Source organism: Cicer arietinum, chromosome 4 (assembly GCF_000331145.2).
Source record: "Cicer arietinum cultivar CDC Frontier isolate Library 1 chromosome 4, Cicar.CDCFrontier_v2.0, whole genome shotgun sequence".
NCBI lineage: Eukaryota > Viridiplantae > Streptophyta > Magnoliopsida > Fabales > Fabaceae > Cicer > Cicer arietinum.
Genome location: NC_021163.2, coordinates 15,954,510 through 15,972,872, shown reverse-complemented (window position 1 = coordinate 15,972,872; position 18,363 = coordinate 15,954,510). Strand labels below are relative to the sequence as shown.

Sequence of the window (18,363 nt, the reverse complement as noted above, 5' to 3'; positions counted from 1 at the left end):
ATGTAGACGAATCTTTGTATCCAATTGTGTTCGAACTAAAGACCAAGATTCTTCAGTCCATCCTAACAATGCTGCAATTGCGGGAAACTCACAATTTCCATCAGCCACCACATCTATTATCTCCTCAATATACGAATGTATTAGAGTAGGAAAATGTGTGTAAAACTGTTGTTTTGCAGAATACTGTGATGAATGAGATGGTTGCCTTGCAGAACGTTGAGATTGTTGTTTTGCAGATTCTTGAGAGACATCAACATACTCCCAATATGAAGGATCATGAGGAGTATCAAATTTTTTTTTCTTTTTACTTGCTCCCTTGGTTTGAACCTTCTCGGGTGGTGCAAGTATTGATGTTATATGAGGAAATACAACTTCACGCACCTTAACTCTGAATATCATTTGACTTATAATATCGTGTTTCTTCATGTACGCTTTCATTGCTTCTAACTCTTCTAAAAAGTCATAATCAGATAAAGATTCTTCATCCTCCAATTCATTCTCAAGGCTTAACTTTCTCCAAAAAACATGAATGCTATCTAAAGGGATAACATTACTAGATATCTGTAACTTTGTCAACTCACAAGCACATGGTAATCCATGAATTGTTCTGATTGAGCAACCACATATTGTTTTGTCAGTACCTACAATCTTTACTCTCTGCAACTGTTTGTCAATTTTTTTTAAAACATTTCCTTGATACACAATGATGCAGACTTTGAAAGAATGATGAATTATACCCGTGCTCAACATCCTTGATGGTTTTCTGAAAAGAAGATTGAATGATACATATTTGATTCTTCAACATCATATTCATAGCATCCCAACTTTTACACAAATCACCAAAACTAGTTTGCAGCATGTTTTTCAATCTCGAATGAGCAGACTCAACTCTACAAATAAATTAAATAATACAAATTAAAAATAAATCACATAAACTAGTAAATCATATTTTCTAAAACAAACAAATCAAATTTAAAAATACCTGTTAGATGTTGTGTTCCCCAAATGCATCACTCTATTGGTCCAAACATTGACAAACCTTTCTTTGTAATGTGTTAACCACGAATCTTTCACTTAATCAACAAAAAGAATAATATCGGCACACACTAGCTCAAAATGTTGCAGGTGATGATCATACTCCTCCACACTAGTCGAATATACAATTTTTTTTTCCCCATAAATCCATTACTTCTTCTTGTCTATCCTTTTTCACATATTGTTTGCATCTTGCCCCAACATTTTTTTCAATATGAAAACGACATAGCAAATGTATTGAAGTAGGAAACACAACACTAATCACATTCATCATGGCAAGATCTCTATCAGTCACAATAACTTTAGAAATTAAAGTCTCAGATTTGAACAACTTTCGTACCTTTTAAAATGCACAGATGAAGTTATCTTGTCGCTCTTGTTCCAAATAAGCAAACCCAACAGAAAATGTCAAACTAGTAGATGTGACACCGACAATTTCAAGTAATGGTAACCGATATCTGTTTGTTTTGTATGTGCTATCACATATCAAAACAAAATGAAACGTGTTTAACAACTTTATACAATCAGTATGTGTCCAAAAAATATCTCTCAAAACATCAGAATTCTCCCGTCTTCTTGTCCAATACACATAATTTTCTTGTTGTATTAACTTCAACAGATGCTGCATTTCTGTGTACGAACCTCTCAATGATGATCGATAAGTACTCTTTGCTTTATATATTTGACTTGGAATTGTCAGATTAGCTTTATTTCACTATTTCAAAGCATTTATAATGAATCTGGGGGCAAGCTTATACTTTGTCATTTCATTGACAAATTTCCTCTCTTCTTCATTTAAACGCCCCAAATAAGAATGACCAGTTACAGTATCAAGTAGATCATGATTGTGTGTTCCACAACGAACACTAATTTTCCATCCTTCACTGACACTTAACGGTATACATTTGAGAGTAAACGGACAATTTTCCTTATGAGAACGAGTTACTATTGATTTTGATTTTGATTTATATCTTCCACCTCTTTCGCATCCCAAAATCAATTTGTCTTTTCTTCCCCTCTTTTCGGTTGCTTTATCTGAATGAATGGTAACAATTAAAATTCCATTTTCTCTTCCAATGGTTTTTGCCCATTCAAACACAGCTTCCCGAAAAGGAAATACCTACAAAATATGTTTCAAATAAAAAACATCAAATATATAGTTATAATAAAAATTTTATCCATGATGGATTATCAGTAATATTAATACCTGATCGGTGATGAATTTGTCTGTAGAATCTATTCTATTTCTTGAGGCAGGAACCTCAACTCTACTCATACATAATTTCAAAAATAGTAATAAATATAAATAATAATAAATATAAATAATAATAAATTTAAAAAAAAAATTGAAATTTTCGAATGTTTTGAATTTCTCGAAACTTTCGAACCTGTGTAACTTCGGAAGTTTCATATTGATGAAAACATTCGAAAGTTTTGGAAACTTACGTTTCAGAACTTTCATCTTCCACAAAAGTTCCGAAAATTTGTGTTTCGGAAGTTTCGAATTTAACGAAACTTTCAAAAGTTTCAGCAAACTAAAGCCTCGAAAGTTTCAATTTCAACCAAAGTTTCGAAAGTTTTTGTTTTCTAGAAAAGTTACATTTCAAATGTTTGGTTTTTTAACAAAAGTTTCGAAAATATTGTGTCAAACTCACCTTAGATTATTTTGAAAGTTTGAAACTTTTGAATAGTAAAATTTTTTGGGATAACTTTCGAAAGTGGGGGTGAGAAAAAAGTGTGGTAAATTTATTGAGGAATTTTATATAAAATAAAAAAGGATAGATTAATCAATAAAAAATATGGGGAGTGGGAGGTAAAACGGGAGATGCACATTACATTCCTCACATTTTCAACATGTTTCACGGACTTTACTTGGCCCATTTACGTTGAATGAAGCAAATTAAGAAGATTTTATCACATACCCCAACAAATATTCATATACCTCAACATTCCATCAAACTACTTATTTTATTCATTTTAAGAAATCTATTAAAAAAATATATTGTCACAATTTTTTAAGAAGTTTTTCCATTAATATTATATTTAAAAAAATCTATCAAAAAAATTTAATGTTTAAATTTTTTTATATTCTATAAAAACCTCAAACTTTAAATATTTGAAAATACACAAAATCTCAATTTAAAAAAATAAACAAATTTACAATTGGCAAGCACGTAAAATTTTGAAAACGTTTTTCAGTGGCATATAGACTCATATATTTAATTAAATAAACTTTTTAAAAAATAATTATATATAAAAAATGTTTAATTTGAAATTTTTTGTAGGTTAGCTCATAAATATTTATAACTTAAGAACCTTGTATTATATTCTTTCTATATTAACCTCTATGCAAATAACTATATATGTAGATTTTGCAATTATTTTATGTTATTTGGAGATTCGCATATACTTCTTAGTTGAGGAATAGTTGATAAAATATTTTTATGATTAAGTATTGTATAAAGTTATTATGGGAATTTATGATTAAATTTGAGGGAATAATATTTTAAATGGTTAAATATATTTTTAATTTTCATAAAATTTCAACATTTCAATTTTATTCTATATAAACTAAAAATATAACTTTTAGTCATTACAAAATTATTTAACAAATAATTTTAGTATTTACTAAAATAAAATATCTTTAATTTGATTGATTTTTTTTTTAAATATATTTAGAATGTTGTAAAAAATAATTCAACAAAAATTTATTTTTTTTTAAATTAGATAAATTAAATATAAACTTTTGAAATATAAAAATAACAAAAGTATAAATTTGAAAGTCATATTTTAAACTACTTGTTTTATAAAGAAACTTTTTATATTTTTATAGAAATACAAAAGGTATGATTACAAAGTGTAAAGGTTTGTTTATCAATGGACTTGTCAGGACAATAGCCCAACCAGTATCTGCACAATTAAACAAGTGTAGTTCGTCAAAATATTCATGAACTGAATCAACTCTACAACCTTTTTATTTTTCCTACAACACCACAAGGAACCAACCCTAAAACATATAATTCCTTATTTTTTTTTTCTGACTCAATATAATTCCTTTGTTAAAAAAGTATTTTCAAAGCCTTCGATTATTCGACCGATAAAAAGACTTTTGAATGATGAACCGATGCTGTGATTTTAATTCAAGTGTATTTTTCGTCATTCAATTATATACACGATCTATTGACTTTTTATTGTCAATTACTTTTTAATTTGAATTTTTGTTGAGAAACTTTTTCTTGTCTTAACCTCGGATAAATAAAAGTAAAAAACCCAGACAAAAGTCCATCACCTCCATGTAACAGAATATATTTTATTTTACAAGTGCATGAATTAATTTTTTTAAACGTAACGAAACTAAGATTTAACCTATTTGAAATACATCTTTTTGTTAAGATATTCATATACATCATATTTACGTCTGCTGTATTTTCAATAAAATAATCAAAGTCACCAAGAGTGCATTTAAATTCATGACATAGTTCCTGTTTATTTATTATTATTATTTTTTTTGTTGAAAATGCAAAAGTTCTTGTACACGCGGCAGTTGAGGGCTATTTTCATTTATTTTGGTCAACAAAAAAAAATAAATAGATCCACGCACAAGCACCCTTTTATAAACATTTTAAGCAGCAACAAGGAAGAACAACAAGCTTTTAATTAAGTACTTTTCAAAATGGCCACTTTTCAAATATATTATATTTTATTTATGAGTTAAATAAATTTTTAAAACCGCAAAAATTTTATTTTTTAATTAATTTTTAGTTTCTTAATTTTTTTTTCATTTTTATAAAAATTTAGAACCTTTTAAAAAATTATGAATTTTTAAGTTTTTTATGTTTAAAAATTTATATTTAATTTTTTATCACTGGTTAAAAAATTTTAAATTTCTGCAAAAAAATTTCTTATAATGACGTTATCATTATTATAAAAAATTATTCAAAAATTATAAAGATAAAAAAGATTTGATTTAAAATAAAAAATAAAAAAGAAAATTTTTAAAAGACTAAAAATTAATAAATTTTTTAATAAAAATCAAATAATAAAATTTTATAAAAACTAAAAATTCAATCAACCATTTATTTATTTTATAATTAAAGTGGCAGTAGAATAAGAAAAGAGCAGCAGAGATCTTAATTAGATTCAAATAATACGCTGAGGAAAGTTATAGATAGCAAATTGTATAATATAAATATAGTAATAACTTAAAAACGCGTAATCAACATCATAAAGAGAAAAAGAAAAAGAATAAGGAAATAATGGGGAAGATAAATCTGTTTTGAGCCGTCTACGGCCGGGTGGCTAAGTGCTACAACTATGGAGGCCTAATGTGTAAGTTTTTAACTAAACAAATCAACAAATAACCAAATGCTTTTTTTTCTTTTCAAAAACCACATGGGAAGATTATTACTTCATCATCTTTAAGTGTCATATTTGAAATCCATATTTCTCTCAAACTATAGTTTGACATTTCAGAATATCAGTATATTTAATAATTTTATCGGTCACTATCTTTACTTAATTAAATAATCCATATGACTATTCAATTATTATTATTATTTATTTTTTTAATAAAGGAATATTAATAATTAATATATGTTCTTCACTAAAACACATAGGACCAACACTCTAGGTTGACTCTACCCATTCCCAACCTTATAAGCGTTTATCAGCCTTAATCTCAACGGTTAACAAACAAAGGCGAGAATCGGCGACATACACGATACATTTTATGTTATTTTTAAATTAAGTTTTATGGTATTTATTGGCACAAGTATTACATAATTTTAAGGCTAAATTATATTTGTGGTCCTTTAACTTAATCTCTGATAACGTTTTATTTTTTATCTTTTTTTTTTTCGACTTGGTCCTTTATTTTAATTTTAAGTGACAATTTGATATTTTATGTTTTAAAATTTCAACAATGTTATCCTTTTTAATACAAAAATTCAAAAAAAAAAAAATTCAATCAAAACTCATAAAATTAATTATATTCTTCAATATAATACAAATTTCATCAAATTCGTAACGCAAATCTTCAAATAAACTCATATTTTCATACTTTATTTGATATTGTTAGGAATAAAGGACTAAATCGGGAAGAAAAAAAAAAGATAAATGACTAAAACGTTACCTGAGATTAAGTTAAAGGACCACAAATGTAATTTATACTAATTTTAAAGTGCTTTTAGAGAAACACTATTGAATTCTTCATCACCATTTTTTTTTGTCTTCTCCGCACATAATTTACTCGCACTTATTTGTTTAAGCGATTAAAAACCAGTATTATAATAATATTTGATTGATGCAGTAGTTGAAAAGTGTTAACACTCTTGATAAGAAATATTTATTTTTGAAGCATCTTGCTAAGAAATTCTCTTTAACAATCGTTGTATTTTACTAATTATTTTTGTTTGAAATCAACAATTTTGTTGTAAATAAAGTAAAATGAATTAATAGTTAAAATACTAAGTACTTGAGGTTCAAATATCCAGTGGTCAAATCAAAAAACACAACTCATCAACTATAGTATATTTCAAATATATAATTGAGAGTTGTAGCTCAAGTGTCAACGGTCAGCATTGTTGGCCAAAATATTTCCCTTTCTCAATCTCATTAATCTATATATCTATATATATTACCTACCATCTCTAATTCCCTATTCACCAATTTCACTTTCTTTCTTCTTATATCAAAAAATCCATACATTTCTTAATTATAATTATCTTTCACCAATTTATTGCAATATGAAGTATGATACAAAATTGCATGGTTTTAATAATTATGATAAACCAAAGAAGGTTATCAATGGTCCTCGTCCTTCCCCTTTGATGATACGAAAGCCTAATTCATGTCACAAACAACAAAGGGTTCCAATAATCATTTACACTCAATCACCAAAAATTATTCACACAAAGGCACAAGATTTCATGGCTCTTGTTCAAAGACTCACTGGCATGTCTCATAATGATCAAGAGGTTTCTGAGAATTTTGAGTCATCTTTGTCTGATGGATCTAATAGCAATTTCAAACATGATGAGAAGATGTGGATGCAACAAGATCATGTTAGTGATGGTGATGAAACTACTTCAAAAACTAACTCTGTTCTTAGGAGGGGTGAGAATTGTGATAAAGGGGGTGTAAATAATGTTGATCAATATAATCCTTCTAATGTGAATTTTGCTGATATGCCCCTATTTACTCCAACTTCATATGATTTCTTTTGCTCTTCTAAACCAGTTTATCAATTTTCTGATTCTCCATTTGGGATTTTGGGAAGTTTGATATCTCCTGCTGGATTGGGATTCATCAAAGAGCTACCTGAATATTAATTCATTAACTTTGGTACAAGGTTGTTGTACATGTTCATAATTCATATGTTCAAGCTTCAAATTGATTTCATTTATTGATTAATAGATGCATGTTGTGTGCAAAGTTAGGTGGTCTCTTAGTTGTAATTTTTTTTTTCTTCATATATTTTGTAAAGTTTGTGAATTAGTGTTATGTAGCTGAAATTAACGTGAAACATAATTCATTCTTTCTGGACATAAGAATAATTAGCATATTGGTTTTATTTGTTACCCTAGTTTTATTGTTGTGTTTTCCTGTTTCTTTAATTTTACACAAAAAATTTCTATTGTACTACTCCGAAATAAAATAAATAAAAACTCTGAAATGAAATAAATAAAAAATTTAAAAAGTTGATATATTTAATCTTATTTTTTAATTACATGTATCAATTTTTACATTTTTTTTATATATTTGATTCTGGTGAGACTATAATATTAATTTTATTTTTCTCTCATAAATAATAATAAATATTTATGGACAAATTGGAATCAATGTACATCCATGTTGTGCTGTTAATTCACGCTACTAATATTTAATTTATAGTTGTTTAATTACAACAAATGGATCTATGCATTCAATTGTATTAGAGTCAACGAGAAAGACAATGCTAGAAAGATTTACGGATGTGAGGCTTGGTATTTTTGTCAACATGTTATTTGATTTATCTGAATTTGGTATCCATTAGTAGAGCTATACCTATAAGACAAAAGTCAACTCCTTGCTTATCATACCAACTTTTTTAACTACACCTTGAAGTTTTTATTTTTATTTATATTTTTTATTTTTTTATCGTTGAATTACATCAATTTTATAGTGTATTAAATTTGATTAGTTAATATCACGAGTTTTGACATAAAAAGTTTAAAGAACAAATTCAAATAAAGCATGGATCAATAGTAAAATAATCATAAATATAAACTCTGATATAAAAAATTTAGATTTTCCCTAATTTTTTTAAGATAATGATATATATATATATATATATATATATATAGATACGTTTGATCTCATATATTAACTTTTAATTTTGTATAGATAATATAATCGTTGGAGAAATATATTTGGTATTGAGAACAAAGAGTGTTTAAAAAAAAATAATGAAATTTTTTTATGTGTAGTATCTTATATAAAATATACTTGTAGTCTTTGGTCCAATTAATATGTTAATTGAAGTTGTTAATTGAGCATTAAAATAGAGGGTTAAGAAGATCTGTTTTTTTTTTTATTTTTTATTTTGATTATATGGATATAAATGTTGTGAGATAATATATTGGGACAACATTTTTTCTGACTCAATGTATATGCACAATTATAAAGAATGGTATATTTGAAATTTAATTTTTAAGGTATAAATAAATAGTTTCCATTTGTTAACAGGTTTTTATGGGAAACAAATAAATGGATTGTAATCCCATGTAATAATTTTTTTAAATTATAATTGAAAAATTATTTTGAGGATAATTTGATATTTTTTTATTCGAGTTGAGGTCCTTCTCAGTTTTTAAAAGAAATAGAGAATGCAATTATTATAGTATTATTTTTTATAAATTATTATATGTGTAATTTATATCATATGTTGTAAAAATCTTTGATAGATCCACCCTTTTATAAATTATTAAAAGAAATCTTTGACTGAAAGTTTCACGACCACGATATCACTCAATTAAATTCAAAATTCATTATATATAATTTTTAAAATGGATTATCTTAATTAATATGATTCCTTTTTTAAAAAAGTTATAGTTTATTACTTAGTTTAATAAAAATATTTTTAGGAGCAAAAAATAATAAAAAAATATATTTGATTCAAAATTATGATCTACGGTTGTATGATTATTATATCATTATTTTTTTTATTTATAATTTTGCAAATTAAAGTCAAATTAAGTATTTGATTGATTATTATACCATTATTTTTTCTGTTTATAATTTTGCAATTAAAGTCAAATTAAGTATTTGATTGAAAGTATCGTATTATCACTCACTTAAGAAACTCATAATTCGCTATAAATTTAAAATTGATTACCATAATTTATATTATTTTATTTTCAAAATTATTATATTTTTTATTCATATTAATCAATTTGTTTGTCAAAACAAAAAAATTGAATGATAAAAATATATTTGATTCAAAATTATGATCGATCATTTTTAGACCATATAACTATTATTATTTCTATTTATAATTTCTCAATTTTCTACTTATAATTTTTCAATTATTATCAATAGTAATTCAAATAAATTTGTATAAACTCAAATATAAATTTTTTATAAAAATTTCATGCCACCACTCAACCAAAATCAAAATATTACAACAAAATATTGTTGTTTTCGTTGAGTACTAAAAACTAAGAGACAAAAAATAAGGAATAAATAATTTTAGATAATCAGACAATCTTAAAACAAAAGAATGATTTCTACCAATATCTCATTTTACTTATTTACCTTCAAATCACGCGAAACTAAAAAATTCCCACACTTTGATATATGGACGTTAATGCCAAATTATTTACAAAAATAAGATTCAAATAATAAAAATTATAAAAATTATATATAAGAAAAATTCATAATTTCAAAATCAGAAGAAAGCAACAAATACATATGGTGTCAAACCTAAAATCACTATTAATGCTAATTCCAATAATAAAAGATTCACAACAATACACACGTAAAATTATTAGAAGCAAACAAACCAAAATAAAATTCAACAATAGAAAGATAGAAGAAAATAAACATAATAAAATAAAATTCAAGTGTACATCATTGTTTCAACAACTGTTCATCATCCATATTTTAAAATTAAAAATAAAAAATCAAAAATCAAAAATCAAAAAATTATAAAACAAAAATACAGAAGAAGAGAAAACAATGCAAATTCACTCACATCATGTAAAGATAAAGAGTGAAGGTTATTTGTTCAGCTTCTGACCATTACCTTATTTGATATAGTGTTGGCATGTGGAAAGATAAATAAAGAGTTATATGAGAAAATAAAAGATTAAAAGATGAGAGAAAAGATTATAATATATATTTTAAATAGGCATGACAATGGAGTGGATGTGGATTTTGTTTCTCCCACACCTGCACTACACTAGTCGGATGAAACCTGCACCGTTTCTTGTCGGATGTGCAATTTAAATCCTTGTATTCGTTCGTGACGGGATTCGGATTTTTTCGCTTGTACTAATTCATAAACATAAATATCATATTTATTATAAAAGAGGGTTGAAATATTTGTGATTAATTTTAGATTAAAAATATTATAATTTAATTATATTTGAGTTTTTTTTTTGAAAAAATTGTTGTCTTAACTGTGATATAATTTTTGTAAAAAAAATTGGATGGAAGAAATATTTTAAAATAAAATTATATTTATAGTGTTCTTAACCAAACAAAAAAATTTACGTGAAGCAAAATAAAAAAGATTTTATTATGTTTACTCTTAAAAAAAAAAAAAGAGTTAGTAGTGTTTTTTTAATAATATTTATAGTTGACAGTAGAAAAAAATGTAAATTAATTTGAAATATATTAATAAAAAAAATAATTAAAATAATTGAAAATTTAAAGAGATTCTTATTATAAGAAACAAAGAAAATTTTCAAGAAAATCTTATATATAAAGACGAAAGTAGATAATACATACCTATGAGAGAGAAGAATACAATCATACTTTAACTTGTTAAAATGAAATAATGATTGTTTATTATTCTGATTCATCAATCTTATCTAAATTTTTTACATGTATAAATAGGATGAATTTCATCTCTTTTGTTGCACTATTTTCTTCAACAAATTTGTTTATCGATTATTTATCCCTAGTTGTCATTTGTGATTTTTTATTTTGATTTTCTGAAACCACTATTTCCAAAGGTTGGATATACATTATATTATGATTCGCCTATTCAATATTATCTTGCATGCGTTCAATTTAAGTTTCCATTTAGGAACCTCTTAATTGCCTTCAATCTTCTTCTTTCCTACTCTTTTGCACAAACACTATCGTTGTGTTTATCGTTCTATTTCTCTATGTTTTTTTTCTTCTTATTGTTTCTTTTTTTTACACAATTTTATTGTTTTGGTTTTGTTTGATGGCTTGCAGAGAATTTTATATGGAGAATGAACCTTAGAGAGAAACAATGTCAATTGAGATTCATACACCGACAAATACATTGTCATTAGTTTTCATTAAATATTTGATTTATTTCATTTATTGTGTAAGAGTCTAATGATTATTTACATTTAACCCTTCATCTTTCTTTTATATTTTAACAAGTTTTCTCATCGTGTCGTAATTCTACAGGTTACCAATTCTATAGTTTACAAATAGGAGAATTTGTCAATAATATAAAAGATTTCGTAAATTTAATTGGGAGCACAAACAGGTAATTAGGAGTTGTAGACTTTTGTATTAACGATACAAACATAAACTTATATTTTTAAACATGTGGATGTGATTGAGATCTTTAAGCTCTGATTTCGGTAGTAGGAGTAGTTCATAGTTTTGTTAATCTTAGGATTCATTAGGCTATATCTAAGAGGTTGTAATTATATAGGAAAAACCTCTATGTATTTGATCTTTAATTTTTTATTATAATATTTTACAATAGTTTTACGTTTATGGGAAGTAACTACATTAGTGATATTATTGTGTGAAATAGCAATACATAAATAGATTATTTTGATGATTATTTAAATTTGTTTCAATTGCTGTAACTCAAATATATTTAATGCATTGAAACATTTTATTTTTGGAGTTTAAATTGAGTTTAAAATATGTTCTTCATTTGCATTTTGTGTATATGTCTATGGTTGGGAACTTTGTTTTCCTTAGGATATTTTAGTTAGATTGTCCTCTTTCTAAAATTAATGTATACAATATTCATTTTAGTTGACAATAAATGATATCCCATAATTATGTGTGAAGATTTAATCCATTTATGATTAGAATATAGAATGTAATTTTTTTTTTCAGTTATCATACTACAATTATTTTTATACAACTATTATTTATAGAAATTGTTAATGATATTGTTCTATCTTCAATTATAGGTGAGGAAAAATAGTACATTAGTTTTGACATAACTTTCATTCTAATTGAAAATTATGTTGTCCAAGAAGATTAGTTTACACCTTAGTTTTCAAATGATAGGAATTCTAAATTACCGATTTAGGTTGACGATTGGTGTTCCAATCATGTTTTTTTAGAACATAGATCAATTTGATGAACTTTGTAATGATACAATTACTTTTAAATGAATTGTATATAAATATTATTGGATTTTTCTTTAATAAAATATTTTATTGGAACTAATATTATTAGAGTAAAAGATATTTGTGATAAGATTTATATATCAATGATGAATTTGAATTATAAGAAAATTGTCATTGTTTGACAATAACCATAGATAAATATCGTGGTCAATCTAATTCTTAAGTTGATTTTATTTACTCATGTTTAATTGTGTGTGGTTATTTTAAAGATAAAGTCATAGAAAATTTTAAAAAAATTCATGTGGTCTAATTTTATTAACTAAGTTTTTAATATGCCGTTTATATTTTGAATTGAATCATTTTTAAATAAAAAGTATATATATTATTTAGACAAATTTTTTATTATAGATAAGAATTTATTGATGATATATATATTTAATAGAACAATAAAAGGTTCATATCATAATTTGTCTACGCTGTGATGTACTAGTTACACGCTAGTTTTTCTTAAATGGATTATGAGATTCATTTTACTCATACATGAGGGGAAAGCAATAAAAACACAAATTGAGAGACTAGTTTTAGACTTATCTTTGCTTTTTGAAACTTTGTTGATTTAGAGTTTTTGAGCTTAGACAACTCTTACTTGATCATATTTTCGAGACATAGTGTCTGTTTAGTAACATTAATAAATTAGTTTATAGTTTATTGAATTAGTTTAAAAGTTTGTTTGATCAAATTAGACGTATTTGATTGACAAGTTTTTTTTTACATGAACTTATAATTTTTATGAGATCTTATTTTAATTATCGTTTGAACTTATAACTTATAAATTTTTTTAGACTTTCTTTCATTTATAACTATATTATTTTAATTTTTATTACTTGTTTTTAATTAATTTTCTAAAATATTATATAACTACTTCATTCACCACTTAGTCAGGTTATTTGTTACATTCTTCGTCTTCTTAGTAACATATTTGCAAAAATTCATTTTTATTTTGGAAAGATCTTTTAGTAAGCAAATCAATTTGATTAAGGTTGTTGTCATATTTTGGAATTGTAATTTTTTTTACTCAAGTTTTGAATTATATTTGTAACATGGTTTATTGATTTTTTTGTGTGTTTTCTTCTTCAAAATTTATAAATGGAAAAACCGAATAACTAAAAAATAGTGAGGTAGAGAGAGCAAACAGAGGAAGAGAAGGAAGGAATTTGTTTGAAAATTCAAATTTTATTTTTAAAATGTTTTTAATTAATTCAAAATAAAATATATTTAAATTTAATATTTATAATTTTTTTGTCATTTAATATATATAAAAATTAAATTTATCGGACACTTTAAATTCAATTTACTAAAAAAAACATTACATAAATAGAAACATTCATTTAATTTCTTTATTGTTTTTGTTTTTTTCTTTGAACAATTGGCCCTCCTTTGTAAAAAAAAAATAGTATTGTTTATTATTTGTTAGTATGTTATGGTAGCTCTTATATTTGAATATTAAACCTCATTCTCTGATCAGCCAGGGAAATAAATTGTCTAACTAAGTTAATATATTGCATCATTCACAATTACAAATTAAAAATAACATTACATTTTTTTAACAGAAATAACTTGATCCCTGTCCTTCCTGAGGATTATCTGTTAACCGTGTAGGAATTTAACCACAAGTCTAGTTGAGATTCCGTTACATTCTGTAACGGCGATCTTACATTCCACATGTCACCAACCGTTAACTCATAACGTCCGTTATCTCTGATGTAAACATTCTGTCCAGCGGTTCGAATTCCAACGGTTTTTCCAATGCCGGCAGTCCCCCACTCCGCGATCACCGCCGGTATCCGACGCCGTAGCCGCGTGTCCCAAATCCTCAATGCAACATTCCCCGACGCATTTTCTCCGGCAGAAACCACCATTGCCGGCGAATTCCTCTGCTCCTTATTAGCGCCGTAAACGGAGACAATACTGCCGTCACTGGAGGAATCAAAATCGTCAAATCCAAATCCTAATCCAAACCCTACTGTATCCCTAAGTTTCACGACGCTTTCGCTGTTCGCGATTTCCGAAAACGAAAAGATATCGCTAATGCTACAACAACTACGTAGAAACCCGCTTTCACCGTTGCCGGAGCCTCTGATTCGGAAAAAGTCACCTGTTCTTTTTTCATTTTCTTCTTCTACCTCTTCTTCATCGTCCTCTTGTTCAAATTCCGATGACGACGAGGAACAACTGTCGTCGTCGCTGTAATCACTTTCATCTACGACGGTGAGAGGAGAGATAGAAGGGGGACTTTGACGGAATTTGATGATGAGAATGGTGCGAACAGTGGCGAGTAGAGCGAGAAAAATAGCACCCCATTTGCAAAGATTGAGAGCTACGGAAGAAGATTGAGGATGAGATTGATTTTGAAGAAAACTGAGGAGATGGTTGAGTTTGTGTGTCACGGGAACTTGCATGATCATTTTCTTTTTGTGCAACTCCAACAGCAATGCGCAGAGGGAGGGAGAAGGAAGAGAAAGGAAAAGTATTTAAATCAAAAAAGATAAGAGATGAGAAAAAGGGCCAAATTAAGAGTTCGTAAAGTAGTAGTAATGTAATGTGTTATATATAAGAAGACTATTATATGGTTGATATATAAATACGTGCAAACAAATTGGGAGTTGGATTCGTTCCACGTAACGAAATAGGTTGTTTGATTGTTATTACATGTTGCATTGTATTGTTGTATTGTGTTGTACGAATAAAATCAATGCTGAGGTGGAATTGTTGATATGAATGATCAGCGAGTATTGATTTGGATATGTTTTAAGTTTTAAACTTTCCCTATGTGGTCCAAACAAATATAGCTTTTCCTCCTATCGTTAATTACATTGTTAAGTCTAAGTAATATTTTATTCATCCATGTTTCCTCGGGCAACATGCTCCAACTTTAATTCAAAGTCTAACTTTGAACATTTTGAAAACGTGTAGTGCTTGTCTCAAATTAAATTAAAAACGTGTAATACATGGTTCGGTTGGGTTTCGTGGAAATTTCTTTCTACCGGGGAGACATTAAATATATATATACTAAAGTTTTAACTTAACAATTTTATAATTATGTGATAGTTTCTATTGATGGTTATATTAATTCATTTATAAAATAAAACATAAGACATAAAATATATATTATATTATATTATCATCCAATTTGTTAATTAATGAAAAATATTTTCTATAAAAATTAATTTCTATGAATAGACGGGATAATACCATTTGTAATAAATATCAAAGGCAAAAGTCGTCCAATCTTTTCTTTTTGAAGTTTAGGAGTAGCCTTGTGAAATTTTAAGTATATGAGGTTTTATTTTATCTATTTTTATTTAGTAAAAACTCTTATTTATAAATAAAATAAACTAAACAACCTTCATTATCTGACATGTCACCATCATGACAGGTTCTTTTATCAACCTTTGCTTCATCTAAGTTTTGTTGGATGTCGAATTTTTTTAGTTTGGCTGACACCACTATTGTCAATGATTCGTGTAATATGAAGTTTAACTTTTGTATTGACCTTGATTTCAACTCTTCATTTCTGTCGAACAAACTTTTATTTATTAACAAATTTTAATTTTGTCAATAACATACATGTATCTTGGTTTGGAATTGGCGTGGAGGGAGCGATTCTGTAGTATTATTGTGGAAAGTGACTATAAAATTCTAATATACATGGTTGTTGCTAATTGTAAGATTGGAGCAATGGTTCATATTTTGGTGTGGCGCATTCGCAATCTGCTGGATCAGGAGATTGGCACGACGAAGTGAGATATACTTGGCAGGAGAAAACAAAAGTGTTGATTATTACCTTACTACAACATTTTTATGGATTCCTTTATATTTGTATTGTTTTTTGAGACTTTGTCTAGTTAACTTCAAAGGTTTATGTTTGATGATATTTTTAAGGTTTGCATGTCTAGGGATGTTCAAATAATTCTTTAGCGTTTTCTTTCTTGGGCTCTTACCTTTTTTTTGCACCAAAAATGAAAGAAACAATCATAAAAATTATTCATACCATTTATTTATTTTCTTTTAACATGTCTCGCGTCGATTTTTTTTTATAAAGGTTAAAACAGTCGATTATCAAATGTAAGTAGTTTGTACCGCTCAAACGAATAACCTAGTCCGATCTAATAGTGAGTTCTTCGATTTAAGTTTTTTTGCAACACCCACTCACAAAATTTGAACAAATATTTGGTTTTTCGATCTAAAGTGTCCCTATCACTAACAAAATTAATCATTTTCAACCTAAAGATCGACTCCCCAATCTAAGTTGTCTGTAACACCCACACAACTAGTCCTATTTAATTCAATAGTCGTTTCTCCGATCTAAGTTGTCTGTACCACTGATACAACTAGTCAAAATGGGACAAACGTAAATTTAATTTTCCGATCTAAGGTTGTTGATCATAACACTCATACGACAATAAGTGAATTCAAATTTGTATTATATTACATGAAATTATAATTATCATTCAACGAAGGAATCAATAATTGAATGGTGGAACACTCTATGTGTTATTTCTTGAGCTTTAATTTATCGCTTGAAAATTTTCATTTGAATTTAGTCTTTGATAAAAAATTCTAAAATTTTATGAAGTAACACTACAAGAAATTTTGAGTTTTGCGACAGATGCATTGCGGGTGCCAAACAAACGTCGCCGTTCTCTCTTTACTACACTTCCTGCTACGGTGCTAAACAACCGTCGCAGCATTTCTAAGCAAAACCAAGAGGCGCTATCTTTTTCCAATCCCGCGTCCCAATTTTTGCAAGTCCCGCTCTCTAAATTTCTTCTCATATCTCTGCGACCCTTTTCTCCCAAAACCAAAAACCCTTTTCTCCCAAATCCAAAAACCCTTTTCTCTCATATTTGTTTCCTTCAAATTTCCCAAATCCCTCGATCTCCCCATCTATGCGGAAGTTTGATATCTCCATCTCTGGAATTGAAGCAATCTCTCTTCTCTGCGGTAAGCTTCATGCCATTTATCTTTTATGCGATCGAATGCTTGGTGTTGGTTGATAGTGAATCTCATTATCTAGACATTTCATTTGTGTTCTTGTTTACAATATGATTTTCTTCATTACAAAGGGTTTATCATGTTTATGATAAGATGAGGAACATGGTGTAAAGACCTATGGTGTTTTTGTATTATAGACTTTTAATGTTTTGGTTAGGACTTGGGACTGGGATTTGGATTTGCGACACCTAACTTACAAGAAATTTTCTTCAAAACTGTGATTTCTAAATTCTCGCGTTCTGAATTGCTTCCCTCAAATCTCTCAAATCCCTAAAACCTCAATTACCCCAAATATCCTTGCTCTCACAATTTCACTTTTATCTCTTCTTTCCTTTCAATTCCATCTCCATTTGTTGCAACCTATGGTACGATTTCCTTTTTGTTGTTAGTGTTTTGATTACACTGTTCTAATTGGTGCTGATTTTTTTGCTTCAAATGCCAATTATGTGAAACAGGAGGAGAACGGTCGCATGTAGTGTTACCAAACGACGAGGTACTTTCAGTTTTCTATGTATTGTATCTATTGCAACTTATTTTCTGTTTTCTGATATTTATATTCTCTTCCATTTATGTTTTTTTATGCGATTTGGTATTTTTATTTGCATTCATTTATCAATTTGTGTTCTCTTCTAAACACATTGATCACTATGAATAATAGGTGAGCTTACAAGTTATGCTAGCTAAGATTAGAGATACAAATTATATACAATCCCAA

General features: G+C 27.1%; 2 protein-coding genes and 1 long non-coding RNA gene across 4 annotated transcripts; 2 read left to right on the top strand and 1 right to left on the bottom strand.

The window, feature by feature from the left end:
• The first annotated feature begins 6,675 nt into the window (after window positions 1-6,675).
• LOC101495872 (VQ motif-containing protein 8, chloroplastic) lies at window positions 6,676-7,613 on the top strand. The gene has a single exon (XM_004497025.3). It carries the CDS (start codon window positions 6,780-6,782, stop codon window positions 7,362-7,364), a length of 585 nt encoding a protein of 194 aa, XP_004497082.1. The 5' UTR covers window positions 6,676-6,779; the 3' UTR covers window positions 7,365-7,613.
• A 3,548-nt stretch (window positions 7,614-11,161) lies between these two features.
• LOC140920195 (uncharacterized) lies at window positions 11,162-12,000 on the top strand. 2 transcript variants are annotated; one of them, XR_012162878.1, is made up of 3 exons: window positions 11,162-11,252; window positions 11,482-11,596; window positions 11,683-12,000. It is a non-coding gene; the product is annotated as an uncharacterized lncRNA (long non-coding RNA). The 2 variants fall into 2 exon arrangements; XR_012162877.1 differs by having other exon boundaries at window positions 11,482-12,000.
• Window positions 12,001-14,106: 2,106 nt separating this feature from the next.
• LOC101495542 (uncharacterized) lies at window positions 14,107-15,365 on the bottom strand. The gene has a single exon (XM_004497024.4). The coding sequence runs from the start codon at window positions 15,056-15,058 to the stop codon at window positions 14,234-14,236; it is 825 nt and encodes a 274-aa protein (XP_004497081.1). The 5' UTR covers window positions 15,059-15,365; the 3' UTR covers window positions 14,107-14,233.
• Window positions 15,366-18,363: the final 2,998 nt, after the last annotated feature.